The sequence below is a fragment of the Syngnathus typhle genome, linkage group LG15 (genome assembly GCF_033458585.1).
Source record: "Syngnathus typhle isolate RoL2023-S1 ecotype Sweden linkage group LG15, RoL_Styp_1.0, whole genome shotgun sequence".
NCBI lineage: Eukaryota > Metazoa > Chordata > Actinopteri > Syngnathiformes > Syngnathidae > Syngnathus > Syngnathus typhle.
In genome coordinates this window covers 10,251,502-10,273,080 of record NC_083752.1, presented here as the reverse complement: position 1 = coordinate 10,273,080, position 21,579 = coordinate 10,251,502, and the positions used below count along the sequence as shown (strand labels likewise).

The 21,579-nt window shown below is 45.0% G+C and overlaps 1 protein-coding gene across 1 annotated transcript in view; it reads right to left on the bottom strand.

Moving 5' to 3' along the window:
• Window positions 1-31: 31 nt before the first annotated feature.
• Window positions 32-21,579, bottom strand: part of orai2 (ORAI calcium release-activated calcium modulator 2) — a 30,669-nt gene continuing 9,121 nt past the window's right edge. The window contains exons 2-3 of the mRNA XM_061299003.1: window positions 8,014-8,067; window positions 32-7,926 (exon numbers count right to left, since the gene is read on the bottom strand). Of these exons, the coding sequence (XP_061154987.1) occupies window positions 4,756-6,195 (1,440 nt within the window). The 5' untranslated portion in view covers window positions 6,196-7,926; window positions 8,014-8,067 and the 3' untranslated portion in view covers window positions 32-4,755. The remainder of the gene's footprint in view (window positions 7,927-8,013; window positions 8,068-21,579) is intronic.

Sequence of the window (21,579 nt, the reverse complement as noted above, 5' to 3'; positions counted from 1 at the left end):
CGTAAACGAGTGACTTTTTGCGTGCCAGAGGATTGCCGGAGGACATCATTTCTCACTTGGAGGAGCAGGGGGTGAGTAAATAAAGCATTGTGTTCATTTTGGTGACTGTTGCGTATATAACTGGCTCCGTGTAGCATGTTGCTCCGTTGCTAATTGATAGCTCCTGACGGGACGCGCCGCATTTACACGTAGAGAAGCATGATGCGTATTTTTGTGCATTCAGTAGTCAGTTTCATTAAAGCGATGACGTAATGCACGATTATAAATATATACACGTCACAAAGCACCGGTAAAACACCGGGATTCGCGGCATAAACTATGCCTTGCTGATTGTGACCGGCTGCAATATCATTGCACCTTAAATTTAACTCAATACACTGATCACACTGTTGTTTAAGAGTGATGATTCTACGCGCCACAATTCAAGGTTACATCATTTGAAGTATAATCATGCACACACGCACGTCTTTATTTACTCACTGGATGAGACTTGGTTAGTGATGTTACACCTGCCATCGTACCAGGAGTATTAGTATTAAAAACAACTTTATATAATAAGCATACTGTCATAGTCATGTTTTCAATATGCCCACTGTTGTGTTTGATAAATTGTAATTGTTTTTACTTTGTTGTGCAGATAACGTGACTGATGGAGGGTGCAACTGAACCAGTGCCTGAAAAGCTGGATTTGGATGACTTAATCAAGCTATGCTTTAGACTTGCATTCAGCAACAAGGAAATACTTGCAGGTTTAGCACATAATGCTCAGACTATTATAAGTATTCGGACTCTGAAGAGAACTTGTAAAAGACTTGGTCTGTTCCGAAGAAAGAATCAGTCGGACCTGGGAGATGTGTTAGCTTTTGTCCAGCATGAAATCCTGACTTGTGGCCAGATGCAAGGTTATCGCTGGCTACATCTACGTGCGATTCAAAAAGGATTTGTTGTCTCACAAGATACAATAAGACAAATTATAAAATTGGTTGACCCAGTCGGCGTGGAATTAAGAAGAGCACAACGCCTTAGAAGAAGCCAGTACAGCTGCAGAGGTCCAAATGCTCTTTGGCACATGGATGGCTATGATAAATTAAAACCCTATGGGATTTGCATCCATGGTTGTATTGATGGGTTTAGCCGGTATGTGTTATGGGCAGAGGCCTATACCGCAAACAATGATCCCAAGGTGATTGCAAGTTATTTGATCAAAACAGTTTCGCGCATTGGTGGGTGTCCAGAGAGGACCGTGCAGACAGGGGCACAGAAGATGGTTGTGTTGAACAGATGCAAGTGTTTTTGCGACAAAACCACTCTGACAATTTTGCTGGGGAGAAAAGTTTTCTTTACGGGAGAAGTACTGCCAATCAGCGCATTGAAGGGTGGTGGTCCATCCTTCGCAAACAGAGCGCACAGTTCTGGATTAATTTATTTCAAACTCTTCAGGAGGGCGGTCACTACACAGGGGATTTGCTGGATAAAAGTCTTATCCAGTTCTGCTTTCTTAATCTTGTGCAGGTAAAATATTTTGTCTCTCCCATCATGTTTTTGAAGTTGAAATGAATAAATTGAATAGTAAAAAATAACAATGTACTTAAATACTTAACTATGCTGCTCTTGTGCAGGATGAGCTGGATGAAGTTGTGAACACATGGAACTCATACAAAATAAGACCAAGGTCGAACGGTGATACAGCTTCAGGCCGGCCAGTCGTCATGTATTCATTCCCTGCCATGCACAGTGCCGAGGATCGACTGAAACCCACTGGAATGCAAGATATCACCTGCGTGAACTTGGCCCCCCACCCCCCGCAAAATTTAAGCAAAATAGTCTGTTTCGTTTGTGCTTCGTTTGTGCTTCGTTTGTGCTGGTTTGTGCAGCAAAAATGTTCGTTTGTGCTGCTATGGTTTTTTAGTTATGAACGATTCTTTTATAGGTCATCCAGAGTTCACCCAGCCCGCCATCTGCTCAAAATGGACCCAAAATGGTACCGTTCGTTTGTGCTTCGTTAGTGCTGGTTTGTGCAGCAAAAAAATTCGTTTGTGCTACCTCTGTTTCGGAGATATTAGACATTTATTTTATAGCGATGATGTCACCCAGCCCCCCACCTGTCTCCAAATGGACCCAAAATGGTACCGTTCGTTTGTGCTTCGTTTGTGCAGGTTTGTGCAGCAAAAATTTTTGTTTGTGCTACTTCCGTTTCGGAGATATTACACATTTATTTTATAGCGATGACATCACCCAGCCCCCCACCTGTCTCCAAATGGACCCAAGATGGTACCGTTCGTTTGTGCTTCGTTTGTGCAGCAAAAATTTTCGTTTGTGCTGCGATGGTTTTTTAGTTATGAACGATTCTTTTATAGGTCATCCAGAGTTCACCCAGCCCCCCCATCTGCTCAGAATGGACCCAAAATGGTACCGTTCGTTTGTGCTTCGTTAGTGCTGGTTTGTGCAGCAAAAATTTTCGTTTGTGCTGCTTCCGTTTCGGAGATATTAGACATTTATTCTATAGCGATGACGTCACCCAGCCCCCCACCTGTCTCCAAATGGACCCAAAATGGTACCGTTCGTTTGTGCTTCGTTTGTGCAGGTTTGTGCAGCAAAAATTTTCGTTTGTGCTGCTTCCGTTTCGGAGATATTACACATTTATTTTATAACGATGACATCACCCAGCCCCCCACCTGTCTCCAAATGGACCCAAGATGGTACCGTTCGTTTGTGCTTCGTTTGTGCAGCAAAAATTTTCGTTTGTGCTGCAATGGTTTTTTAGTTATGAACGATTCTTTTATAGGTCATCCAGAGTTCACCCAGCCCCCCCATCTGCTCAGAATGGACCCAAAATGGTACCGTTCGTTTGTGCTTCGTTAGTGCTGGTTTGTGCAGCAAAAATTTTCGTTTGTGCTGCTTCCGTTTCGGAGATATTAGACATTTATTCTATAGCGATGACGTCACCCAGCCCCCCACCTGTCTCCAAATGGACCCAAAATGGTACCGTTCGTTTGTGCTTCGTTTGTGCAGGTTTGTGCAGCAAAAATTTTCGTTTGTGCTGCTTCCGTTTCGGAGATATTAAACATTTATTTTATAGCGATGATGTCAGGTAGCCCCGCCCCCTTGTTTACTTCCAAACGACCCAAAATAGTGCCGTTCGTTCGTTTGTGCTGCAAACATTGTCCCGATTGTGCCGGCTGCTACGGTTTTGCAGATATTACACATTTAATTCATAGCGAAGATGTCACCCAGCCCCACGTCGCTGTATTTTGTTGCGAATTTCAAGCTCCTGGAATGCTCCTGATGCAGGACGAATACAAGGTAAATATGTTCTTAGCCTTTTTTTCTTTTCTTTTTATCTTACAGAAAACTTTCACTGCGGGGAATGGCTTTTAGTACGAGGATATTTCTGTAATTATGTTTGTATCGTGCTCATTGATTAATTTCCTTGTTTTCAATAAGCCTATGTGATCATTTTTTTCAATTACATCTGACATGCAAAAGGTTCACCGCAACCTAAATACCCTGATGAGTCTGTCTGCTCCCTCCAAAACATTAATTAATGCAACAATTAATACATTTATGTGAAGTTGATGACAGCCAGAAAAAGAAACTTGAAAACGTGGAAAAATAACTTTCTTTGTCAAAGGGAACATTATCAACATTTTTTTCCAACAATTCAAACAATGCATCACTGCACTGTGTAGAACACAGCATGTGGGAAGATCTTAGTATTTACTGATGCTGCTTTCACTCCACTTCCCAGGTCATTATAGATCTCCCAGGCATATGCAGTCCTCCTGCAGTATGCCACATAATGCCCGAGAGAATCGTGGGTCAGTCCTGGTTCAAAGCCAATGACTGCTCTCAAAGTAAAGGTCTTCTCTTTTAGCTCCAGACTGGAGGGAAATTCAAGCAAGGCAACTTCCTTGCAACTGCTACCAAGGTCAGTGTCAATCCACACAAACTCTCCCAGATTGTAGCTGTGAGTAACATTACCTGAACACAGAGCCTTGCCTGTATTGTTGTCCTGTGTTGTGAATGAAGACGGACACTGGGAAGGATTTTCAATTGGTCTGAGGCAGAGAGAGTCAGGAAGGCTGAGTCCCTCTTCAGCAGCAGTCTGAAGAGAAGCCATGCCACAGGTCTGCAGGACAGCAACGTTTGGACAAACAAGTGAAACTTGCCTTGTTACTTGGTGGCTTAAACTGCAGTACTGTGAGGAGCATTGTTTTATCAAATAAACACTTGGGATATTCCTCATTGCGCTCTCAATTACAGTGGAGATGTGGCATTGTGCATCAATTTGGAGAGCACCAGAGGTCAGGTTTGAATATTTCCCCCAGCAGTTCTGCCCTCTGTGAGTATACCTGTGGGTTCACACTCTGTGTTGTGATGGTTTTCACCAGGTGGAGGAATTGGTTCCCACATTCATAGTTCAGAACAGTCTTTTCAAATGAAAAACTTTCACAGAAAGAACAGCATAAGCATTGCAAGACAGAATCAAATGCACAAGTATTGAGCACAAACACTTTTGATGTGCGAAGTTTAACAGGCTGTTGATGGTTCCCGTTTTTCAACAATGGTACCTTGACTTTTTTCCAGCCCACTTGTGTGTCAATATGCAGCCATTCAGGACAAGGAGAGAGATATGAAGTTATCTTTCTTTTTTTCGGTGGGACCGCTAAACCTCTCCAGTTTTCAACTGCACTGTCAGTAGATGCATCTGGCTCCGCTCCAGGATGAGATTTTTCTCCCCTTTTGTTTACTACTTCAGTTTGCGAAGTACTGCAGACATTGTATGTCTATCGTGTTATGTGTCTCGTCACCGTGGGATAGAGAAAAACGTAATTTCGGTCTCTGTGTGTTGTGACATGTGGAGAGATTGACAATAAAGCTGACTTTGACTTTGACTTTGACATTGTCAGGCTCTCTGACGGTCGTGGCATCACACACATCACTTTTTTGTTTTGCAGAGCAAATCCGCATGTTTCCCTCAATGAAGGAAAGATGACGAGCAACAAACCGGTCCACACGAATGGGTAGGCTTTCATGCTTGAAAAGGCCTTTTTTTATGTTTTTGAACTCTGCTTCAACAGCTGCGGAACTTGCAGTGATGCTGGCGCTTTTGAAGAGAGGGACCATTATTGCTGTCCAGAGTGGCAAGTAACTTCCAAGTCTTGTTATTTGGGGAATAATCTCAGGGAGGAAGTGGATGTTATCTCTATCCCCATCAGCCATGGCAAGTGACCTGCTCTCCTCACATATTTCTGTCACCCACTCTCGGACATTAGTCTGGATGTGCTGATTTAATCCATCACTTGGTTCTTGTCCCTCAACTTCCTCATCTGAAATGGGGACAAATTCCTCTGCGATTTGCGCTCTCAAGTATTTCTTGCACTTTTCTGATGGGATAGGGGCTCCAGAATTGTCATTACCCTCTGTCTCACTCAGTGCCACAATGGTGATAGCACGAAGAAGTTCTTTTGCATGTTGCAAACATTGTGACTTAAGAAGCTGTGCTATTGACCTAACAAAGAAATCCTTAACACGAGGTCTTTTGTTTTTCAGGCAGTCCCATCGGCAGATCATCTTAATGCAGTGTGCTACATCTACCCTGACAAAACATGGGGGTAGATGTCCAGGTTGATTCCCACGTGAAATGTTAAAGCACTCATTGATGTAGCTCTTCAGATCAGGATGAGGGGTAAAAGCTTTGACTAGAGCTCCAAGAATCGCCAGAGAAAAGTCACTCACTGCTTCTTTAGGAACAGATGCACCTGCATGGATCCATTCCTTCAGCCACTGTGTGATAGCATTAACATCATGCTTCTCTGACAGCATCTGCACAACTGGGACACTGGAGCTGGTATGCCCTGTCATAACGCCCTGATACAGGAAGATATGGCCAGACATGCCATTCGGCCTCATCAGTTTTTTAACTATTGAGCCAGTTGCATCAACACATAATATTGGGTGGGATTTCTTTAAGCTCTTGTACACATGCATTTGTGTTTGACTCCAATAGTGACAGAAGAACTTGTCAAGTCCAATGTCTTTGATGCTGTCACTGTGAGGTGCACTGTATTTCAACATCTGCAATGATAAAATTGGATTTTTGTCACCTAATGCCAAATCATTTTTCTCTTGCTTTGCCTTGCGCAGGGTGGCCAAATTTGGAAGGTGGCTTGGCTCAGGGTCTCCAAAGTCCATCGATTTATTTGCCTGTGATGTTCGCCATACATGTGGCTGTCGATGGTCACTTCCCAGAAAAAGACGCTTTCTGTCACTCACTGTTAAATCTTCGGAGATAGTTGTGCATTTGTCGCTTGAAAAAGTTGCACGTCTTTGTTTTTTGCCACCCTGTTGCGATATGTCTTACCAACCTGCAGAGGTCACTTGGCATGGTAATTACCGTTTTTTTCCGTGTATAGTGCGCAATATTTAACTAATTTATTGTCCTAAAATCTGGGGTGCGTATTATACATGGGCACAAAAAATTTTTTTAATTTTTTTTTTTTTTTTTTTAAAGAAAGTCATTGTACAACAAAACCAACAACAGGACTGACGGACAAAGTCGTGGAACAAAATGACAGGGTGACATTACCAAAGACAGGAACAGAATGACAGTAACACATGCAATGATCCAACGGTGAGCGAGGGGCAGACAGGACTTAAATACAAAACACGTTACATCGATTGAGGTGACACAGGAAGAGCGGGGTGACGCGAACAGAAACTATGGCAACCTAGACACATAGCAAAACTGGGGACGAGACATGACAAATCTCCCCCAAAATAAAACTCACCTTTCTTCTTGTTTGTTGTCAATCGCGCATCGCATTCAGCCATCCTGCCCAACACACTTAGTAAAATTCATAATTGACGACACATCGTTTGATGCGATGGTGCAATCCTCGATGGTGTGTTATTGTCAAATATTGTTTGTTTTTTAATCTCCATCGCGGACCGGACGTCATACGGAGGCCGCCATTACAGATGCGCAGAACGGTTGCGCAAGACACGTCAGCTATATAAAGAGCGAGAGTTCAGTTCTCCACCTATTAGTTTCAATTCACAGTTTAATTAGCAGTTTCAATCAGCAAATAACAAAATGCGTATTACAGGTAATATTTTATTTCACAACACTTTGCCTTGTTCCTTTCGTCTCTGCTGTTCATTTCAAACACGCGCCATACGACCGCAATGCTCTTGTATCAGACGCTCGCTCGATCACCTGCTAGTTTGCCGTCTGTCACAATGTACCCTACACAAATCCGAAACATTTGTTGCGGCTCCGAGTCACGACGAGGGGCAAGTTTTGGTTTCCAAGGGTGTTTTTATTCCTCTTCAACGTCTCTCCCATACAGAGCCGCCTCTTTCCCGTGTGCCCACGGAGCGCGGTGGTGCGTTTACGGGCAGTCGGAGAAATCAACGCCAACAAAAAAAACGACATCCAGCCTAGTTAAGACCATACCAAAGACTATAAAAATGGGACCCATTGCCTCCCTGCGTGTGTGACGATCTTTGGGACTTAAAAAAAAAAAAAAAAATTTTTTTTTTTTAAAAATTCATAAAAATTGGGTGCGTATTATACATGGGTACAAGTTTTTTTCCAGCATCAGCATGCCATTTTTAGGGTGCGTACTATACATGGGGGCGCACTATACACGGAAAAAAACGGTAGTTGGATAATACATGTGTAAGAATTAAGGAGTTATCATGATGTCAAGTGAAAAAGAATAAAATACAAGACAGGGGGTTAATGAAGATGCATGATTGTAATAATGAAAAATTGCAATGGCACAAACAAATGGTTAATTAACAATCCATGGAGTAAGGATTTGACATCTCTAGAAAATACATTTGTATTAAATAAATGACAAATTGAATGATTCACTGAACGCCAAAAATCCTTCCCGGTGTCCGTCTTCATTCAAAACTCTGGACAACAATACAAGCAAGGCTCTGTGTTCAGGTAATGTTACTCACAGCTACAATCTGGGAGAGTTTGTGTGGATTGACACTGACCTTGGTAGCAGTTGCAAGGAAGTTGCCTTGCTTGAATTTCCCTCCAGTCTGGAGCTAAAAGAGAAGACCTTTACTTTGAGAGCAGTCATTGGCTTTGAACCAGGACTGACCCACGATTCTCTCGGGCATTATGTGGCATACTGCAGGAGGACTGCATATGCCTGGGAGATCTATAATGACCTGGGAAGTGGAGTGAAAGCAGCATCAGTAAATACTAAGATCTTCCCACATGCTGTGTTCTACACAGTGCAGTGATGCATTGTTTGAATTGTTGGAAAAAAATGTTGATAATGTTCCCTTTGACAAAGAAAGTTATTTTTCCACGTTTTCAAGTTTCTTTTTCTGGCTGTCATCAACTTCACATACATGTATTAATTGTTGCATTAATTAATGTTTTGGAGGGAGCAGACAGACTCATCAGGGTATTTAGGTTGCGGTGAACCTTTTGCATGTCAGATGTAATTGAAAAAAATGATCACATAGGCTTATTGAAAACAAGGAAATTAATCAATGAGCACGATACAAACATAATTACAGAAATATCCTCGTACTAAAAGCCATTCCCCGCAGTGAAAGTTATCTGTAAGATAAAAAGAAAAGAAAAAAAGGCTAAGAACATATTTACCTTGTATTCGTCCTGCATCAGGAGCATTCCAGGAGCTTGAAATTCGCGACAAAATACAGCGACGTGGGGCTGGGTGACATCTTCGCTATGAATTAAATGTGTAATATCTGCAAAACCGTAGCAGCCGGCACAATCGGTACAATTTTTGCAGCACAAACCAGCACAAACGAACGAACGGCACTATTTTGGGTCGTTTGGAAGTAAACAAGGGGGCGGGGCTACCTGACGTCATCGCTATAAAATAAATGTTTAATATCTCCGAAACGGAAGCAGCACAAACGAAAATGTTTGCTGCACAAACCTGCACAAACGAAGCACAAACGAACGGTACCATTATGGGTCCATTTGGAGACAGGTGGGGGGCTGGGTGACGTCATTGCTATAAAATAAATGTCTAATATCTCCGAAACGGAAGCAGCACAAACGAAAATTTTTGCTGCACAAACCAGCACTAACGAAGCACAAACGAACGGTACCATTTTGGGTCCATTCTGAGCAGATGGGGGGCTGGGTGAACTCTGGATGACCTATAAAAGAATCGTTCATAACTAAAAAACCATCGCAGCACAAACGAAATTTTTTGCTGCACAAACCTGCACAAACGAAGCACAAACGAACGGTACCATTTTGGGTCCATTTGGAGACAGGTGGGGGGCTGGGTGACGTCATCGCTATAAAATAAATGTGTAATATCTCCGAAACGGAAGTAGCACAAACAAATTTTTTTGCTGCACAAACCTGCACAAACGAAGCACAAACGAACGGTACCATTTTGGGTCCATTTGGAGACAGGTGGGGGGCTGGGTGACGTCATCGCTATAAAATAAATGTCTAATATCTCCGAAACGGAAGTAGCACAAACCAGCACTAACGAAGCACAAACGAACGGTACCATTTTGGGTCCATTTTGAGCAGATGGGGGGCTGGGTGAACTCTGGATGACCTATAAAAGAATCGTTCATAACTAAAAAACCATAGCAGCACAAACGAACATTTTTGCTGCACAAACCAGCACAAACGAAGCACAAACGAAACAGACTATTTTGCTTAAATTTTGCGGGGGGTGGGGGGCCAAGTTCACGCAGGTAAGATATCACTGCGTGTATGGAAGAGTGCACTCCAGAATGCCAGTTTCCTTGCAATGAAACTGTGTTGAACTGTGTTGTCTGCTAATGGAGGAAAATGAATGGCACGCTCCATCAGATCCATTGCATGCAAGTGACTTGTGAATGTGTGTGTGTGCTTGCACACAGGGCGTTGTGATGCGAAATGCAGTGGTGTTGGAGTAGTAGTGCTCGTAGTTAGTGCATGTTGCATGCTTCTTCCTGCTTGCTACCTTCTGCTTTCAGCCACTGCCGCCGGCTAGCCCCCTGTTTCCGGGGGCGAAAAGAGGAGCCGAGTGCGTAAGTCTCCTCAGCCGGTACATAGCCTCTCCACCGTCAAGACTTCTGCATGCCTCCTCGTGGCCACACATGGTAACTGGGTGCCTCACGGCTCCAGGCTAAATTGCAGGGGATCGATCGGGGGAGCAACAGTGGGCCCCTAGGCCAGGGGTGGGCAAACTTTTTGACTCGCGGGCCGAACTGGGTTCTAAATTTGGACCGGAGGGCCGGACCAGGAGCAGATGGACGTAGGCGTTGTGTGAAGTCATATAAGCGACCTGTAAAGGTCATTGCATAAAAGATCTTGGCCTTTAGTAGGTAGTAAAGCATGGATATTCCAAACAAGTTTTTTGAAAACAAATGCATTTATTAACAGCATTAAAAAAAAAAAATTCACTAAAAAACTGCTATCAGTGATTCTCATAAAATACGACACTGTTATTATGAATAACAATCTCCATCACTTCAATGCCTGCAGGTCAGATTAATGAAAGATGTTTATCTCATGAGATCACATCAAACGGCAAACATTCTGACCAAATATATCATCTTGAAGAATCGGTGAAAGCATACATCCAAATAAACTAATCAAAACAGCAACACGGTGAGGGGTATCTGAAAATCAGAGCAGAGTTTTAACTCGCAAACACCTGGTAACAGAGGTGAGGAAACGGGAAACACTTGCTTAAAGTAAGCCTTAAGAACTTTACAGGTTAAGATTAGTCGCAAATAGGTGGTGCATCAATGTCCTTGAGCATCCTGCATTGTTTGAAAATGAGAATGGTCGCTAGTTTCAATCCCTGCTATGTGTACAAATCATATTCAAAATGCATTTTTTTACAATAAACTTGAGAGCCTCCCGTTCATTTTCAGTGGGAACAGTGTTGTTGGTGTCCCTTTTTTGCTAGTGCGTCATAGTCTGGAGTAAAATTTGTTGTGGCAATTCTTAGGCGAGATCCGAGGTGTTGGTCCGTTTACCTTGATCTGTGACGGGTTGATGTTGATGTGGCTGAACGTCACGTCGCGTACGTCGAGCCAAATTGGCCACTCTTTTTTAAACACTCGGCACTCACTTCTTTTTTTCGGCCCACTCATTTTAATGGAAGGATTCCAGGGGAAGGTTTGTGGGTGGCTTTAGCGCAAAACTGCATCTGAAAGCTCAGCGCGCGAATTATAAGAATGCTGTCGTCAAAGCCCACGCTCTAAATTCGGGACTGATACGAATAGAGCGAGAGTGCGCCAAGTCCGTACTACTGAGTACGTACACGCACTTGTGAGTGTGCACCGAGCTTTCTGACACGGCTTCCGGTAGTAAATGCGCAGGCGAGCGCTTCGCCATCTACTGGGAAAACGCAGTCATTGCAGGCAAAATGACAAAAAAAAAAAAAGTTTAATACAATTTGTTCAGGGTTGGCGGGCCGGATTAAACGGTCCCGTGGGCCGGATGTGGCCCGCGGGCCGTAGTTTGCCCACCCCTGCCCTAGGCGTTACGTACAGGCCCACCGGCGCGTGGATGTCCTGGTGCCCGCTAACCACTGTCCCAGCTATGGGGGAAATAGCACCCCCGCTGCCTTGTGGGTATCGTCTGGAACGAAAAGGCTAAGGGAGCAAACCCCGACAGGAAACCCGGCTTGGACTCCGTTAGGCAGACTCATGCTTTAAAAGAAAAAAGGCATTGTTCTGGCAACTCCTGCAGCAAACCTGATGCCAAACGTATTGGTTCACCGTTCCTTTGGGTGACAACAGGAAGGCCGAGAGGGAAGCCCTGATGCCTGGGAAACTCAAGGCTTCCATAAAACTTGCCCAGGCTTCTTGCGCACTGGAGAGGAAACTTCAGCTCCACTAACCAGTGGAGACACAACACGGGAGGTTAGCAGTTACCGGTTATAAGCCCTTTCATATTGGCGTAGAGTGTGGGTGCCAGGGGCTACCTCCGACGGTGGGAGAGATGTTCGGTCTCATTGGACAGCTACCGCCCGCCTCAAGCTGGGCAGCCCCCAGCCAATAAGGTGCTTTCCCGCCACAGCCTGCCTGCTTCATTGGGTGCTTGGAGCTCAGGGATTTATCCTAACAAGTGGGCTGTAAATTCACGCACCAAGCAACAAAAGGAAATTACCGAAGATTCCAGCACTACGCCTGGGGTGCTGGAATGTCAGGACTATGACACCCGGGCTCAGCGACAACCTACAACAAATTAGTGATGTCCGTAAAACTGCAGTTATCAACAACGAACTCCTGAAGCTCAGAATTGACATCTCGACCCTCCAGGAAACACGACTCCATGGATCTGGCTCACTCAAGGAAAAGGACTATACCTTCTTTTGGCGGGGGAAGCCCCCTGAGGAAACCAGGGAACACGGAGTAGGGTTCGCTGTCAGGAACACACTCCTGGGAGCAGTGGTACCACCCACAGGTGGCTCTGAGAGAATCCTGGTTCTCTGCCTCAATACATCTATGGGACCTGTCCACCTAGTGAGTGTGTACGCTCCAACACTTAGCTCCCCCCAGGAAATAAAAGAAAGGTTTTATGATGAACTCGAAGCGACTCAATTCCCAGCCGTGAACAGCTCTACCTACTTGGTGACTTTAATGCTAGAGTCGGAGCCGATCGTGACTCCTGGCCATCCTGCTTGGGACACCATGGCATCGGTAAGCTGAATGAAAATGGGCAGAGACTTCTGGAGTTCTGCACATATCACCACCTCTGCATCACCAACACATACTTCCAGACCAAACCCATTCGCAAAGTCTCTTGGAGACATCCACGCTCAGGTCACTGGCACGTTAGACCTGATCATAACACGCACTTCTGATCTCGGAGGCATCCTTCAAACACGCAGTCTCCACAGTGCAGTCTGCGACACAGACCACTCCCTTGTGCTCTGTAGAGTCAAGCTACAGGCAAAAAACCTACACAGATCCAAATCAAAGGGAGCCCCACGCATCGACAGCAGCAAAACAACCGACCCAACCAAAGCTACAGCCTTCCTCTGTGCCTTAGAAGTCTCCCTCCACGGCCCACCCCAGTCCAGCTCCGCTCAGCGGTACTGGGATGGCTTGAGGGATGCCATACACAGCACGGCCCTGTCGGTCTTTGGCAAAAAGCAGGGAAAACCAAATGACTGGTTCAATGCCAATTTAACAATATTGGCACCAATTCTTGAAGAAAAACGCGTCACACTCACAAATTACAAGCGCACTCCAAACACCAAAACTCTACAGACCCTCCGATCTTCTAGGGGGAAACTCCAACAAGCCGCTAGACGTTGTGCCAATGACTATTGGCTACAGCTCTGCAGCAACATTCAAGCAGCTGCTGACACAGGCAACATCAGACTCATGTTCGATGGCATCAAAAAGGCACTTGGACCATCACCCCGCAAAATTGTCCCACTGAAATCAGCTTCGGGAGAAACCATCGCTGAACGCTCTAAGCAGCTGAACACTACTCAGCGCTCTATGCCAGGGACAACAGTGTCTCTGATGCAGCCCTCAGGCATGTAGGGCACCTACCTGTTATGGAAGAGCTCGACATGGAACCAACAACTGAGGAGTTAAGCAAAGCAATTAACAGCCTGCCCAGCGGAAAAGCTGGGATAACAGCCGAAGTCCTCAAGTGTGGGAAGCCTGCTCTTCTGCATAGACTGCACAAGCTTTTATGCCTGTGCTGGAAAGAAGGCTCTGTCCCACAGGACATGAGAAATGCTAACATCGTCACCTTGTACAAAAACAAGGGAGACAGGAGTGACTGTAACAACTACCGTGGCATCTCCCTACTCAGCATTACCGGTAAGCTCTTTGCTCGAGTTGTACTAAACAGACTCCAAGTCCTCGCAGAGATGCTCTACCCAGAGTCACAGGCAGGGTTCAGAGCAGGAAGATCAACTCTGGACATGATCTTCACCCTGAGACAGCTGCAGGAGAAGTGCAGAGAACAACATAAACCTCTCTACATGGCCTTCGTTGACCTTAGAAAAGGCTTTTGACCTGGTGAGCAGGAGCGGCCTTTGCCAAATGGTGGAACGGATAGGTTGCCCGCCAAAACTCCTCAGCATCCTCCAGTCCTTCCACACTGACATGAAAGGTACTGTTCAGTACGATGGGTGCACTTCTGAGTCCTTTAACATCCGCTGTGGTGTCAAACAGGGATGTGTTTTGGCACCCACTCTGTTTGGGATATTCTTCTCTCTCCTCCTGCGCCAAGCCTTCGGAACATCAACTGAAGGAGTTTACTTACACACCAGGACAGACGGCAAGCTATTCAACCTATCCCGACTGAGAGCAAAAACCAAGGTCAGACCACTCACCATTCGGGACATGTTGTTTGCTGATGATGCAGTATTGGCAACACACACTAGGGAACACCTGCAGACTCTTCTAGACCGGTTCAGCCAAGCATGTCAGGACTTCAACCTGACCATCAGCCTAAACAAAACCAAGACAATGGGCCAGGGGACTACTGTCCCACCTTCCATCACCATCAACAACTACACACTGGAAGCTGTAAGCAGCTTTATCTATCTTGGGTCTACCATCACCTGCAATTTGTCACTCGATGCCGAGGTCAGCAGCCGGATTGGGAAAGCAGCTTCTACCTTTGGAAAACTGACACCCAGAGTATGGCAGAACAGCAAGCTCACCATCCATACAAAGGTGCAAGTGTACAGGGCCTGTGTCGTCAGTACACTCTTGTATGGCAGCGAAGCCTGGACTCTTTATGCACATCAAGAGAGAAGGCTAAACTCTTTCCATCTGCGTTGCCTGAGACGCATACTGGGCATCACCTGGCGGGACAGGATCACAGACAGTGCAGTCCTGGAGAGTGCACAGCTCCCCACTATGCTCTCCCTGCTGAAGCAGCGGCGTCTCCGTTGGCTGGGCCATGTCCGTCGGATGGAAGATGGTCGTATGCCAAAGGACATCTTATATGCAGAGCTAAAATCAGGCAAAAGGCAAGTAGGCCGCCCACTGCTCCGCTACAAGGATGTCTGCAAACAAGACCTCAAATCCTTCAACATCAACCCAGCCATCTGGGAAGACGTCGCCCAGGATCGTCACAAATGGCAACAGGCTCTCCAAAACGGGCTGCAGACCTACGAAATCACCCTGGCTCAACACCGAGAAACGAAAAGGAAATTGAGGAGGCAGCAAGCCACCATGCCCCCACCTCCACCGGGTCTGGCCCACATCTGTAACATCTGTGGCCGTGTCTGCCTCTCACGGGTAGGACTCACCAGCCACAGCAGACGCTGTGCAAAGAACATCTAACCTCCAGACACAAGAAATCTATGGTCTTTCGAGACTGTGATGCCGATGATGAAGTGACTTGTATCTTATGTTGAGAGAGGAATTACTGAAGATTGTTTGACAAGTGTATTGATGTAATACATATAAACTCCTCAGAAAATAGTTTTTCAGATTTTTTTTTTAATCAGTAGTCTGTATACTCAGTTACTATGTTTTTTTAGTCCTACAATGCCTTCTTGACCTTTAAATATTCCTTAATGACCCCAATTAAACAGAATAATTCATTGCAAAATTGATTTTTTTTTAACTATGCTTACCTGATCTATGGTTATTCTTTTCCATTTGTGACTAACAAAAACCAAGATGTTACATTTTGCTTGAAATGTCCTGAACTTGACTGCTTAAATATGTATTAAGTATTAATGTATTACTTGTATATTAAAAATTGTGTCTTTTCATAGAAGGCATCTGTACAACATAATACTTTATTTTTATATACCAACATTCAGGTGCAGTCAGGAAATACATAGTGGATGAAGAGTGAGTTTTTGAATGCAATAAAATATTACCACTCTTCATTACAGAAGCATTCACTTAATACTATGTAGCTGCTGAAAACAACCATCCAATGGTTATGCATAACATCTTGGGTCATTTTAATAAAGCCCTAGAACTTTTATATAACTGGAACACAATGCCAAATCCAAACTGTTTCTATAAAATTCTAAAAACAGTGAAGGAACGAATACAAAGTTTGTTTCTATTTGACCAATACGAACAGTGAACAAAATAGGTTGTGTTGATGCAACTTACAACGGATAAATAACGGAGTTATGATTATTGACAGAATTAAACAATATCCATGACCCAGATATTGCTTTTGAGAACGGCATTGAATTCTGATCGGAAGTCTGGAAAATTTTCATAGCTGTCAGCAATGTACAAAACCTTTCCACACGTGTGCCCCACTGGTCTTCTACTAAACTCTGTCATTTGTTGAAACTCCACAAGGATGGTGTCGGTGACAATAAGATCAGATCCAGTGCAAAACAGGAGAAATTTCTGAAGCTTGAGTTCATCCAACTCTCTGATGAACCTTTTCAGATGATTTACCATTTCCTTCTGCTTTGAGGTTAAAACATTTGGAAATTTCAGCAGTTGGCAGACCTTTTTGGAAGTAGGTTGCAAGTCAGAGCACAACTTATTAAGTGCGTCAGGACTTATGAAGTCATGGTGAAAAGTAACCTCCCTCCAGCAGTCAATAACAAACATGGGCTTTTGGACAAGCTCTTTGTGCGCTATTTCCTGCAGTATTGTGGGAAAGGTTTCAGGTGTGATTCTCTTTCTACACCCATAGCTGTCAAGAACTTCCACAAGATCATCTTGGTCCACTTCTGAAAAGTCCTTCATTGCGTCCATCAAAACGTCACGCTCCTGGCTGCTCACAAACTGCAGAAAGTGGGCCTTTGGATCACTGTAGACACAGTTGAGAAGCACTTGCTCGAGGAAAGGAAACGCAAGTTTGTTTGGGAAATAGCAACACTCTTGGTAACCTTTTATAAGTATTTTCCCAACTGCTTTCCACTTTGCTGCAGAAAAATCCTGACGGATAAATGGCACCTTAATTGATGTGCATCGGTCATAGAATTCCTGCCAGAAACAGGTGAGAACATCTCTCAGTACTTCAGACCCAACACCTGCTTCTTCTCTATCACCTGGGAGTATGCGTTTCACACTAAGAGGTTTGGATGGAATGGCAGGTGTCATCAGTGAGGCAGTTTTGTTTGAAATCCAAAACCTCAAACTCAAAGTCCAATTGTGATCTTTTGGGAGAAATTCCATCTGGGAAAAATAGTTTTTTCCTTCCTTGAGAATGTCTTTCAACCCAGCTTCTGTGGACATTTGAAGTTTTCTGGTACCCCCTCCCTGCTTCTCCCTCACCTGTTTGGTCATTTTTCCATCACTGTGTATCCATCCGATCGCAATATTTCTTGTTGTTTTCTCCTTCTTTGTCTCTTGTGGTTGTGTCTTTGAGGTGGTGTCCTCTTTGTCACTGTCTTTTCCTGAGTTTAGTTTTTTCACGTAGTTTTTCTAAAAGTCAGTTTTTTCTTTTGGATGTAGGGCCTACATCCAAAAGAAAAAACGGCCTACATTGTAGGCTGTTTCGTCTTGCAAAAATTAAAGAGTGCAATGCGGTCTCCATAGCGAGGGATGTAATTGGCAAGAGTGGCATCGTCCATCAGTGCGATGACATCACTGTCAATCTGCACGATGACAGAAAAAAAAATCGGTCACACACAATCACTTTATTTGAAAGAATGAAGCACAAATATAATACTTATTGTAAATCAAATCCACAATCGACAAACATGTTGCAACTGTTTAATCTTTAAGAATTTATTAAGCCACATTTATACCTGAAGTCTATGTGTTTTTTATTTCATTTTATACACTATTTCAATCATCAGTTGACATAATGTGAGTGTGTAAATACCGTTTTTTTCCATGTATAGTGCGCCCCCATGTATAGTACGCACCCTAAGAATGGCATGCTGATGCTGGAAAAAAGCTTGTACCCATGTATAATACGCACCCAATTTTTATGAATTTTTTTTTTTTTTTTTTTTTTTTTAAGTCCCAATGATCGTCACACACGCAGGGAGGCAATGGGTCCCATTTTTATAGTCTTTGGTATGGTCTTAACTAGGCTGGATGTAATTTTTTTTGTTGGCGTTGATTTCTCCGACTGCCCCTAAACGCACCACCGGGCTCCGTGCGCGCATGGGCTGCGGACGTGAAAAAGGCGGCTCTGTATGGGAGAGACGTTGAAGAGGAATAAAAACACCCTTGGAAACCAAAACTTGGTGATTTCAAGTTTCATTTCGAGGGACATTTGTCACGTCTCGGTTGTGTCTAGGTTGCCATAGTTTCTGTTCGCGTCGCCCCTCTCTTCCTGTGTCACCTCAATCGATGTAACGTGTTTTGTATTTAAGTCCTGTCTGCCCCTCGCTCACCGTCGGATCATTGCATGTGTTACTGTCATGATGTCTGTTTGCTTTCTGTTCCTGTCTTTGGTAATGTCACCCTGTATTTTTGTTCCACGACTTTGTCGGTCAGTCCAGTTGTTGGTTTTGTTTTCTAAAAAAAAAAAAAAAAAATTACAAATATTTTGTACCCATGTATAATGCGCACCCCAGATTTTAGGACAATAAATTCGTTAAATTTTGCGCACTATACACGGAAAAAAACGGTACCTGTAATACGCATTTAGGTAGAGAACTGAACTCTCGCGCTTTATATAGCTGACGTGTCTTGCGCATCCCTTCTGCACATCTGTAATAGCGGCCTCTGTATGATATCCGGTGTGCGATGGAGATTGAAAAAGGAACAAGGCAAAGTGTTGTGAAATAAAATATTACCTGTAATACGCATTTTTTTATGTGCTGATTGAAACTGCTAATTAAACTGTGAATTGAAACTAATAGGTAGAGAACTGAACTCTCGCTCTTTATATAGCTGACGTGTCTTGCGCATTTGTTCTGCGCATACTGTCATGACGGCCTCCGTATGATATCCGGTCTGCGATGGAGATTAAAAAACAAACAATATTTGACAATAACACACCATCAAGGATTGCACCATCGCATCAAACGATGTGTCGTCAATTATAGATTTTACTGACTGTGTTGGGCAGGATGGCTGAATGCGATGCGCGATTGACAACAAACAAGAAGAAAGGTGTGATTTCAAGTTTTATTTCGAGGGAGATTTTCTTCAAAAATTGTTGTACCCAAGCATAATGCGCACCCCAGATTTTAGGACAATAAATTAGTTAAATTTTGCGCATTATGCATAGAAAATCACGGTACTCATGTAATCGAACCCGTCTCTCTAGCTTTTGGCAACCATCATGAGAAAGTGAGATTGCATGTCGTAACCTCCCCCATGAACCCACTTATCCTCGGGTATCCATGGCTAAAACGTCACAACCCAACCATAGACTGGGAATCCGGGGAGATAAGGGGATGGGGACCCCATTGCCAAGTGTCATGTCTCGAATCTAACCCTACACGTGGTTCTAACCCAATCTCTGTTTCTCCTGTCCTAGACTCAGAAACCCCAGATCTGACCGGGTTTCCCGTGTGCTATCATCAACTCGCGGAGGTATTCAGCAAAGTAAAGGCTACCTCTCTACCGCCCCACCGTCCGTATGATTGCGCCATTGAGCTTTTGCCCGGCGCTACAATACCCAAGGGGAGGCTTTATTCCCTTTCGGCACCCGAAAAGCAGGCTCTGACCGATTATATTGACGCCTCACTTAAAGCGGGTTTGATTAGACAATCATCGTCTCCTGCGGGGGCCCGATTCTTTTTTGTGGGCAAGAAAGATGGTACCCTACGCCCCTGCATAGACTATAGTCCCCTCAATCAGATCACGATTAAGAACCGGTATCCCCTTCCACTCATGTCAACCGTATTTGATCAACTGCAACAAGCTCGGGTGTTCACCAAGCTAGATTTGCGCAACGCGTACCACCTAGTGCGCATCCGGGAAGGGGATGAATGGAAAACGGGATTTAACACTCCCAGAGGACACTTCGAGTATTTAGTAATCCCGTTTGGCCTCACCAATGCACCCGCTGTATTCCAGGCCATGATTAATGATTTACTGAGAGACTTTTTGGATCGTTTTGTTTATGTGTATTTGGACGACATTCTGATCTATTCACCGGATTTGGAGACCCATGAGTCTCATGTTAAGACAGTATTGCAACCCCTCATTGATCACCAGCTTTACGTCAAAGACGAAAAGAGCAAGTTCCACGCCAATAGTGTATCTTTCCTTGGCTTCATCATAGCCCCTGGCAAAGTGCAGATGGACCCGGCAAAAGTAAGCGCGGTGACTAAATGGCCTACACCTGATAGCCGCAAAAAAGTACAGGAATTTCTCGGCTTTGCTAACTTTTATAGGCGGTTCAGCAGAGGCTTCAGCGCCACAGCGGCCTCACTACATGCTCTAACTTCCCCTAAGGTTCCGTTCTGTTGCACGGTAAAGGCGGCCTGCCAGGAGCTGAAGAGGCGATTCAGCTCCGCCCTGATCCTCACGCTGCCCGACCCATCTCGTCAGTTCGTGGTGGAGGTTGACGCCTCCAATTGGGGAATCGGCACCCTCTTGTCGCAGACGGCCCAGACCGACAACAAGCTTCATCCGTGCGCGTTCCTGTCCCAACGGCTAACGTCCGCAGAGCCGAATTACGATGTGGGGGGATCGAGAGTTGTTGGCGGTCAAACTGGCCCTGGAAGAATGGAGACACTGGCTGGAGGGAGCCCAGCAACCTTTCTTGGTTTGGACTGACAACAAAAACCTACAATACATCAAGAAGGCCAAAAGACTGAATTCACGCCAGGCTCGTTGGTCCCTCTTTTTTGATCGATTCAATTTCACTTTGTCTTACAGACCGGCCAAAAACACCAAGCCTGACGCACTATCACGCATCTACAGTCCAGATCCGGTGCCCACGGAGCCCGAACCCATTCTCCCACCTCACTGTGTGGTGGGAGCAGTTACTTGGCCTATAGAAGGCCTGGTGAAGCAGGCCAATGGCGACGAACAACCCCCTAGGGGATGCCCAGAGAATAGACTGTTTGTTCCCACAAGGCTGCGCTCCCAGGTTTTCTATTGGGCACACACCTCCCGGCGAAAAACCCTGTATGTGGTTCAACAGTGATTCTGGTGGCCATCCATGGGAGCAGATGTCATGGAATACGTTGCAGCCTGCTCCGTCTGTGCTCGGAACAAGAACTCCCACGGCACCCGTGTGGGCCTGCTGCAACCCCTCCCCATTCCTTCTTGACCGTGGGCCGAGATCTCGGTGGACTTTGTCACGGGGCTTCCGGCGTCTAGGGGGAAAACGACTATACTCACCGTGGTGGACAGATTTTCCAAGATGGCTCACTTCATTGCCCTGCCCAAGTTGCCTTTGGCAAAGCGAACGGCAGAAGTCACGATGGCCCCGATTTTCAGAATTCACGGGTTCCCACGGGATGTTGTCTCTCATAGGGGTCCCCAATTTGTATCCAGGTTTAGGAAAGTTTTGCAAGCTCATAGGGGCCACCGTGAGCCTCACTTCGGGTTATCACCCGGAGGCGAACGGTCAGGCAGAGCGCATAAATCAGCAGCTGGAAACAGGCCTCCGCTGCCTAGTGGCCCAAAACCCCTTCTCGTGGAGCAAGAACCTCACGAGGGTGGAATACGCCCATAATTCCCTGCCTACCACTGCTACCGGGATGTCTCCCTTCATGTGCGTGTTTG